We start from the raw sequence: 10,213 nt of genomic DNA, 5'->3' as shown, positions 1-10,213 counted from the left end.
ACTTGAAATGAATGTGCATGGACCTCCGTTTTCATAACATCTTGAATCACTGTCTCACTCTCATTTTTGCACGCTCGACTGAGCCATAATTACCAGTTAAAAGTGAGACAGAAGTGAGGTAAGCGGGACGGTTGTTTGCACCTGGGGTCACGCATGCTAGGCTGCCTTTCTTGATTACTTGATTAAGTGGGGCTGCAGGAGATCAAACAATCATGTGACACAAGAGATGGATTTCACTTTCTGTTCCATCGGCGGTGTATTTTTGACTAAAATATTCGTCTAACGGTTCATGATATTTTCATTATGCATGTTCACACTATAATGGTGATTTGATAAGTAATTAGTAAGTAGTTTAAAAGTAAATCCAACAGTAATGAAAACCATTAATTTCCCTTTATTTTAAAAAGTCAAACTGTATGGTAAAGGAAAAAAGAAATACACTTGCATGGTTCTGTTTTGTAAGATGTAGAAAACAATTAAAGTTCATTTTGTGGGGCATGGCCACCATAACCTCTGCTTGAAATGGCATATCTCCATCACCAATAATGGAGACAAAATCTAAAAACTGGCAAAACATTCCAAGTTGTCACATAATTGGCAGAAATGCAAAATGAGGTTGCAACAACGGTTTGCCTTTCAGAGGAGCAAGATATCATGGCTTCACAGACAGACCTCTGGCAAATTAGAGTTCCATGACTAAATATAATAGCTGTGAAATATGCCTCCAAACGGGCCAATTTGAAAGGGAACCATCTGTCCAAAAAAAGTCCCCCTTTGTCACATAAAATGGGTTTCGATCTATTTAGCTAAATGTGGTTCTGTGACCGGCTCCAGAGGAGTACAGGTATTTATTCAGAGAGAAAACATGGTGGAAATTAAAACCATATTAAAGCCCTTACATTACAGTTGAACTAGTTATTAGGAGGTAGGGAATAGAGAAGGAAAAAAACAAAATACAGACAAGACTCCTGTAACGAGTTCTTCTACTGCATCTGGTGCTATGTTAATGTAGAAATAGAAATCAAAATGGTTGTTGTTAGAGGTCGAGGTCTTCAGTCTGCCTCCTCTTCCTCAGACTCAGACGACTCTGTAAAAATAAAAAATAAAAATCAGTCAGCACTACGCTACGTTACCATAAATGCACACTAAGCATTACCACCAATGTCACTCAGAAGTAGGACTGAAACAAGAAATAACACACGGGATAAATCGATACGTCCGTTTGTTATTCAGAAAAACAGATAACACACAAACCCATGGTATGTTTTGGCATTCTAGGGCTGCGAGAGGTAGAACCAAAACCACCATGTGATTAAGGCAGAAAAGAAGAGACGCTTACCTTCTTCTGCGTTCTTGAGCCATTCCACAAACTTTTTCATCTGTTCAAGGAAGACGCTCTTTCCTTTGGCAACGTGGGCTTCGTTGTACCACTTAAGAATCGCCTCCTCACTCAAAACATCCGCTTTGAGAAGACACAAACAAAAGCATGAAAAAATAAATAATCCATCCAACATGATGCCAACAGCACAAATATTTCCACAGGTGCTTGAAAAACAAATGTCGCCAAGCAGGTTTCAAACATCAATCAAGACAAACTTTTGGCGATAATCTCTGGCCATCTGGAATCACAGCTTCCACACTATAAAACTAACTTTTCCCCCGCAAATGTGAGGATGGAAAAATGAGCGTATACCTTTATAGAGAAGCACAACGATCTTCTGGAATGCCTTCATAAAGTGGATGTTGTCGTAACAGTACTCCTGGATCTTCAGCAGGAGAGTTAGTTCAGAGAGGCCCTGGGAGGTGAATGCCTTCAGCAGCGGGCTGTATTGCTGAGAAGGTAAAACAGAAGAGTTGTACAGGCATCTGATGCACCGGTCGGAATTGTTCAATTACTTTCACTTTTCCGGTGAAATGGCTTCGGGTTAGTAAATCAATTATCTTCTCTAAGTCACCTTTAAAAGTTTGATGGCTTGTTCTGTGACCAGCTCCTCCTTCTTGTTCCACTCCACCGAGCTCATTACACTGGCCCAAATTAGTCCAATCATCGTCTGCTCAGAGATGTTGTTCTTCTTGATTTCCTCTCGGACGTAGGCGATGATCTGTAAGACCCGGGTCCAGAGATGGAACACACATTATTGGAAAAGTGGGAAAACCACGGCAGACATATGCTGAGGGTTATTGCTTTTCAAAGCCTGCCGAAGTCTGAGGTACGAGAACCCTGGCAGGATACCGAGGCTTGCAGGAGCAGATAATATGTTGAGGTCGAGTGGATTTCAGCAACTTGTCATTGATTCACTGCGTCCTTTCCTCCAGCCCTCCTCAAGACAAACAGGTGAAGAGGTTAAGAAGAAAGCAATCTCAAGCTTTGTTTATACTCGCGCTTGGCACGCACAGAGGCGTTTATACTTTATGCTCCGTTCGTTGCATTGTTCTCCGAAAACGCCAGGGCGTACAAACACAATGAACTGTAAACAATCAAAAAGACAACAAGTGTAACCCGGTGTGACTGGCAAAACGCCATAAAAAAAACCTCCACAATACAGAGGAGGGGCTGTCATCTGTAAAATCATATTTTATATTCATGGATTACTTTATTGCCTTTGTACAAGCCCTGTGAAGTAGAAAGTCAAGTATTACATGCATTTTAAATTAACAAAAGGTTGAATATCCTATAAACAATTTTGATTTGTTAAAAAAAAAACCTCAAAACGAACTGGTCTTCTTTGTATAATCTCGACATGCAAATAGGGCTTTCATCAGTGAACTATTTATGATAGTCACATGATGATGAAGTTACAAAAACTCAGAGGTCAACGTCCAAGTTCTGCGACAATTTGAGGAGCCTAGGCGCACTGTGTTTGCGTCGCTTTCTGGCACTCACCGGCTTCACAGAGACGAGCATAAACTAAGTGCCGCCCTGAGTGGCGTTGATACGCAAAATGGGACTCAGTTCATGTAAAAGAAGTTTAAAAACTAATAAGGGCTTACATCTTTGAGGGGTTCCCCACGTGACATCAGCTCCTCAAGCTCTTTCTGCAGCTCCTTGCGAGCACCTATGGACTGCTGGTTTTTGGCAAAGTCCGAAAGCTCCGTCAGTCCGGCGTCCGAGAAGTACTTTGAGAAGTGCTCACAACTGCGCTTGTTGGCAGGGAACAGCTCCTGAAAAAGCAGACAGTCAAACATTGAGGCAGACCCTGTTTAGTCAGACATGAGCTTCTTCAGCAATTAAGAAGCCTTTGTTCATTAATTCCTTGAGTACTGCATGGCACAATCACGCAGATTGTTAATCCTATTTTCAGCAAAGAACCGTGATTGCAGGCAGACGGCTAACCCTTACTGCATTGGGAAGCATAATACTTCACCTGAGCCTCGTCATTCTCACCATGAGCCTGCTGTCCATGCCAACCTTCCGGAGACCGGAAGAAACGGAGTTGATGTCCTTTTCAGAAAGCCAGGATTTGAAGAGTTTTACAGCGAAGCACGCTGAAACACCTGAACAAATGCATAAACATTGGAGTCAGCTGTTGCGAACAGACCTGCCAGGATAAAGTTAGGCCTGAGTAATACATTGGTAAACAACCTCACAGGATGCAATTACTCAGGTTTTAACTGGAACGATGCCTAAAACAACAAAGATGCAGTCAACTAAATTAGTTTGGAACAGGTGTATTAAAAATGTCCAACCATATTCAAATTTCAGTGAACATTATTTCAGCGACATAGCAAAAATGAAATTCTCAACAACTCCCTTCTACCTACAGTTATCTTTAAAAGGTCCTGATACATTAAGAAAAATGGCTGTCATTGGGACCAACTGAAGCCATCCAGAAGACAGTTTCTTTTTTCCCCGCTAGCAAGACAATTGGCTAAAACACCAGGCCAAAGCAAAGCTTCACATCCTTTTGTTAGACAATATAAATTCATCCTCGTATGTAAAAAGACAAATATAAACATATTCACATAAATGATGGGCTATTCTGTCTTCTCAATGCTGAGTCTTCCGGTTCTCTTTTGCATTAGGAATGAGGATTATTAACTACTTATTTCAGCCTATGTGGGCATAGAGGTACATATTCACATGAAAGCTTTGACTTGAAGTGATGTTAGTCAAAGCATAGAAGTTTACTGCAGACTTGTATCAGAGCAAATCGGATTTCAACAAGATGCTGCAGTACAGTAAAGTCAAAGATATGTTTGAGGTAGTTTAGAAACATTGTCTCAGTTTCATAATTGGTCCTCTGAAAGGCAATATGTCCCACTCAGGACATAATCACAATTCTCGGTTCATCAATTCAAGGACTCTGTACCAAAATGGTTATTTAGTTATGAATTGATGTAGGAAATAATTACAATTCAAATCAATTTTGATCTAAAAAAAAATCCAGTATTGTAGACTGTAGTTTGATCAGCTGCTCTTTGTTGGGACAGGTTATTTGAGGGTAGCTTGGCATGTCTGTTTGTAAGCCTGTTTGCTTATCTATGGATGGATTAAAGTTTTGTGCATTTGTGACTGCCAACTGACTTAATTTCCCCAAATGTTTAATTTGTGTAGCAATGGTCTCGTCCTTGGAATTGCAAAGGATAATGCTTACTATACGGGCGTTTCAGAAAAATATAGTATACTCATATATACGCATGGATTTCCAGGTAAGTAAGAGCAAAACTAAATTAGATCTTAATGATGTTCATGCAGTTCAGAACCAATTCAGTCTCCTTAACTGAATGATCCCGAGTGTAAAACATTATTTCATTGCCTGATGGATCTTTCTCAGATGCGATTGTAGGCATCTACTGCTAAGCCTTTTTCTCTTTCCAAAAACATAGATTGGTGGTTTCAATCCCTCTAAAACTGAACTAGATTTGGGCCGGGAAATTGAGGGCATTTCAGTCTACAGCTTTTTCAGCAATAGACTAAACACTCCTTACTTTCAAATAACGGAAATTGTGCAGATTCATGAACTGCACCTGGGGTAGTGTCTGCGCTACGTATAGACTAATAACTGTAAAGTATTTAGGCTTGCATGAGGATATACATTTATGGTCATCTTCACGTTTACCCTTAAATTAGAAGACAATAAGCCATGCATTTTTAAAAAGACAGATTCTGGGAAGGAGTGTGAGAAAAAACAAAACAATAATCCATCACAGGTACTAGAGACAAATGGTAAAAATAATTCCAAGTTTAATAATTCATTTGAAGGTATGAGATGATTCTCCCCCCTACTTAACATATACTTATTGAATATCAGTCCAAATATTTCTACCTGCTGTTCTTTTCTGCAAAATAAACAAAACTAGCCACGCCAGATAAGTTGGTACCTTCTTTGACGAGGTTCTCATTGAAGAGGCTGCTTAGAATGGCTGCAGAGAGATTGCCATTGGCCAGCAGGATTCCTGCTAGCATGGCTAGCTTGTTGCGCTCAGACTCAGTGAAGCCCTTGAGAAACAGCAGCAGCTGCCAAAAAGCAAACAAACACAATCTTGAAGGCTGAATTAAGTTAGACATATTGATTTTTTGACATTCAAGTTAGAATAACATGGTCATGAATTCAGAAACTTGACCTGGAAAGGTACCATGTGCTCCTGTAAAGATGCCTTTAGCAAATGCAAACCTTTTTAATCTCCTCCTGAAATCCTTTCTCCAAGTATTTGTAACGCCGGATGAGCTTGTTAAAGACCTAAAAGGAAACAAACAATTATTTAGATTGTTAACTTTCCTGTGATGGCAGTGAACATTGAGCAGGAATTAAATGATATCCACCTGGGCATATGCCTGCATAGTCTCCATGTCCTCTTGTGCTTTGAAGAGACAGAACTCTGTGCGGGCCATGTCATCGGACAAGGTACCCCCTGGGGCTAAAAAGAAACAGTTTCAGAATTTCATGAGTTATGCTTCAAACCTCCACTGGGTTTTACAATTGCAACAATACAAACCGAACAATAAATATAAAAGCTTTTGCGAACCATTTGTTGCATGGCGGTGTTCAGCTCAATAATGTATGGAACTAATATGACAAAGAGTCCTGCTTCTTACCCAGCATCCCACCAGCCACCAGGATGTCGAAAAGAGTCTCTACATAGCGGCGGTAGTCAAGCTTGGCGCCAGAAGCATCAAGGAACTTCGCGACAGCCTCCAAATCAGTGCCAGATTGGTTCAGACCTTGTACGATGCTTTCCTGAAACTGGGAGGGATCAAACCTCTCCTTTTCATCTATTAAAAAAACAAAAACACACTTGAGTTTATCCTGCCACTTATGACCTTCTAAAAGACATGTTAAGACCAACATATAAATTCACACAGTATCTCCCTTGCATAAGGCATGACAGTAAAATCCTAGAGTAAAGTCACATTTACGTATGCATGTGTGCCTACTCTTTAGTGGCCGTGAAACACATCACCCTTTTAACTAAATGTACTTGCCACACAGTGTTGGGCCATATATTCGTCTTTAATATGAAAGTGGCAAAGTGTTAAATATCTAGTTTGTGAACAAATGGGCATAGTCTTTAGTTATAAAACTGTACAATCATATTCCTGTGTCTGTGATTGTAAACAGGTATGGGGTTGGATAGAAAAGTCAGTACTATGAAAAGTTGGAAGCAGGTGCTCTTTGTGAAATCTGATAGACCCTCAATTCCTCGTGTGCAGAATTGTGCGATTCACTCCAGTCGGTCACCTCTTTTGCGGGTTTTGAAACGCTGGCCTGTTAGCGTAGGCTTCTGCACCCTTTGATTACTCATAAAAGACACTCTGAAAGACAAGTTTAGGAAATAAGATCAGGACATAATTATGTTTAAAAATAATAATAATAATAATAATAATAATAATAACAAACACGCAGGCTAAAACCATGAATAATAACACAATTCTAGCCATCACTTAGTTAAAGTATATTTAACAACTGAAAACATCGTGTAAAACAACATTAAAAATGTGAAGGCCGTTTCTAAATTATCATTAAACCAAATATAACGTGACATGTAATGGAAACAAACAAGGAACGACACTGGACAGCACATTGTGCATGGGAAAACATACCATCCATCAGCCACCTTAATACTTAAATATAGCGTTAGCTAGCGAGCGTGAGTTCTACCAGCACGATGGAAAATGAGTAGCTAACGCTCCAACCTCGTGTTCACCGTTATGATGCGAATACATTAATATTTTTTCAAAATGTTGGTTAATCAAGATCTGGCGAAATGACATACACGGTGACACCGACAAATGGACGTTAGCTTAACGTGTTTAAAGCCGTGAATGTCTAACTTCAACCAACAACGGCTAACGTCAATGCTAACGTTGGGTTAGCTTAGGTTAGCTAGCTAGCTGCCGTCAGCCTGACGCAGTGCAGAAATAAGCTTAAATATGGGACCGTTGCTCAATTAGATTGGACAAAGACAAACAGCAACTCACCGAAATCCTCTTTATGCGCAAAAACAGTCAGTAAAATATAAACGAATACCACTGGTTAAAACGTTACAATCAGGTAGCGTTAGCAGGCAATTCCAGAGAAGAGGAAAGTGCAAACGGAACAACGCATGCGCATTAACGCCGATTCTATGTGGGTCATTACACTTGTGTGGGGTAGACGCAGATCACAAATTGTTTAAAACTGAGAAAATATTGTTGGAATGAACTAACCATAGTAACTGTCACGCTAATTTTTAGTATTCAATACAATATGGTTGAATTTACCGTCTGCCTATTTTGCAAAATGGATTGCAAACGTCAAACCTTGCAATTAACCCCCCTGGTACAGTTCGTAGTCATTTTGTTTAGTTAACGCTTGAATGAAATAGGCTACGCGTAGCCACCTATCTCCACAGTGCTGTGTCAGCGCTAAAGGGATGAATAGGGATCGTGTTTCACCCCAAACATTCTGAGCAGGGTCAGTTTTCTGGGCATCAGAATTGGTTTAACCCATAGACTGTGCATCAAGTATACATCTATATATAGCGTGCATTTGTATTTATGTCTACAGTGTATGGTTTCACCCTATCTACTGACACGACAAACTGACGCAGAGTTAGTAGGCGAGCATTAAAGCATGGGTCAACAAGTCGTTGCTATCTATCATTAAGACACAGGAGGGGGATGTTGTGCTATCCGGTGGTTAAGCTACCCGTCTATCGGATGAAGGGACTACTTTAATGTTGCGTTACCATTCACCTCGTAAAGCGTACTTCTGAATCCTACTTAAGAGTTTAGGCAATTATTTATTTGGCTTGTTTTTTTTGTTGCCAATATTGAACTTGTAGCCAACGACTGCTATTGTCTACATATGCTAAAAAATAAATACATTATTACTATTTAAAATGCATGACTTTATCACATGGTATCAGTCCATTCATCCCACATCCATCATTTGTTCGTTAATCTTCCAGAATGTTCTATCCTCGTTTATAAACCCACTCTCTGGCCCAAAGTTGGATTATCGGAAAAACACAACATTTAAGTATTGTTTAGATTTAGTTTATTTTGCCCATAATCACGGCTGGAGTCGAAGAGTGCTTCGCGTGTCAAAAAAAAGAAGAAAAAAAGACACCGCCAAAAAATTCCCGACAACATTTGAAGGCATCACAACCCCCACCTCCCTCCGCGCTGGAGGTGATTAAGGGACGCTGGACTAGCCCAGAGACGCCGCTCCAGCCACTCCCTACGCCCGGCGGACCCTCGCACTCCCAAATCCATCCAGAGCTTCATTCAAAGTGCTGAGGTCCAGATGAGAGCCACGTTCAGCACAGCAGACACGAGTTAGACTAAAGGCAGCGGCGTAAGGGCTTCAGGAGCCACTCCAGTCTTGGAGAATCACCTCTGGGATCCTACTTTTTGTTTGTTTGTTCCTAGAGTGGATTTAGGACGAGAGGGAGCGACTCTTGCAGAGGTAAAGACGCACGTTTTGACGTCTTCGGTTACATGTGCTGAAAATGCAACTGCTGCGATTGTGTTTGAGTCGTGTTCTTTGCACTGTTGCAACTTTCTTTTCCAAAGTTAACTTGGTATTGTCTTTGGACCGTCTGCTTCCCAATTCATTCATATCTCCTCATTTCGTGCAGAAGAGAAGGAGGGGGGGAAGGGGGTGGTTGGGATTTTTCTTTCTTTCTTTCTTTTTAAATCTGTCTTTTTCTTTGTGTTCTGGTTGCATTGGTTTGATGATTTAAAAACCGGTAGGACTCAGTGTGTCGGACTTTACTTCGCCGTTTGTCTCTTTCCAAACCCGAAGTAACGCTGATTTGGCAACGCTAATGGAAAGCGCGGTCGCTAATTGCATACATCTGCGCGTTTAAGTGCCATCTTTGTAACTCACGAGAGTCGAACTTCGTGCAGAGGACAGCAGCAGATGTATCAACTCACCCCCCCCCCCCCCCCAAAAAAGCGCTCATTCAAGAGTTGAGTCTTTTTCGGACGGTGTCGGAAGCCCGCTCCATTTACCGGCGAGATAATCCTCGGATCATCACACAAGTGAACAATGTGTGAATGTAAAATGGGCGTTTCGTCTGTTGTGCAGGGGGGTAAAGGAACACGGTCAACTCTGACCTTTCACGGTGGGATCACTCAAAGTAAAATCTTCCTGTTTCATTCAAATCTCATCCTTGCGTTATGTGCTTATGATCTGTGGAAACACTTGGATCCATACAACAAATGATCAAAGTCAGTTTTAAACTGACTAAAGGTATGGTTTGCCCTCCAGTCACCCTTGGGTTTTGAGAGATCTTTAATGCTGCTGCTGCTGCTGACTGGAATAAATTACTGCTCGGCACGAACTGCATGAATGAAACTATTCACCTCTCTCAGAAACATCCCAAAAGTTTCTTCTGGTTGGAGTTGACCTGCTTTCCTTCTCTGGGGATCCCCTTGTGGGATCTAGCCTGGGACTTGTACCATCAAATGGAGGAGGGGAATGCCTTCTGGGAAGAAGAACTGTAGGGAAAAAGACTTCATCACTCTACTATTATTGCAATATTCTGAGGTGGCATCGGATAATAAAAATAAACCTCCACTTAATCATTATGTCATAGGAGAAATGCTTCTGTAAAAACACCATGGATGCATGTCATGTTCTTGTTACTGGAGAGAAAATTAGATGTGTCAGTGTTTTTTTTTTTTAATTGGAAACAGCAACTGTGATGGGATTTCAAATGTAAGTCAAGGCCTCCAGAACCTGCTGATTGTACTCCAGTCTAAACACAAGTTTTTCCTTGACTT

At 40.9% G+C, this 10,213-nt stretch overlaps 1 protein-coding gene across 1 annotated transcript; it reads right to left on the bottom strand.

Moving 5' to 3' along the window:
* Positions 1–374: 374 nt before the first annotated feature.
* Positions 375–7,528, bottom strand: LOC306748162 (eIF5-mimic protein 2-A). The gene is made up of 12 exons (XM_079231294.1): positions 7,421–7,528; positions 6,681–6,754; positions 6,038–6,214; positions 5,765–5,859; positions 5,616–5,681; positions 5,323–5,458; positions 3,386–3,495; positions 2,992–3,162; positions 1,956–2,102; positions 1,694–1,832; positions 1,340–1,462; positions 375–1,087 (listed from the first exon to the last, which is right to left on the bottom strand). Exons 2-12 carry the CDS (start codon positions 6,742–6,744, stop codon positions 1,053–1,055), a joined length of 1,263 nt encoding a protein of 420 aa, XP_079087420.1. The 5' UTR covers positions 6,745–6,754; positions 7,421–7,528; the 3' UTR covers positions 375–1,052.
* Positions 7,529–10,213: the final 2,685 nt, after the last annotated feature.

This window comes from Taurulus bubalis, assembly GCF_910589615.1.
Source record: "Taurulus bubalis genome assembly, chromosome: 15".
Classification (NCBI taxonomy): Eukaryota; Metazoa; Chordata; class Actinopteri; order Perciformes; family Cottidae; genus Taurulus; species Taurulus bubalis.
Note: the sequence above shows the minus strand (reverse complement) of the source record. Positions and strands in the feature narration are given on the sequence as shown.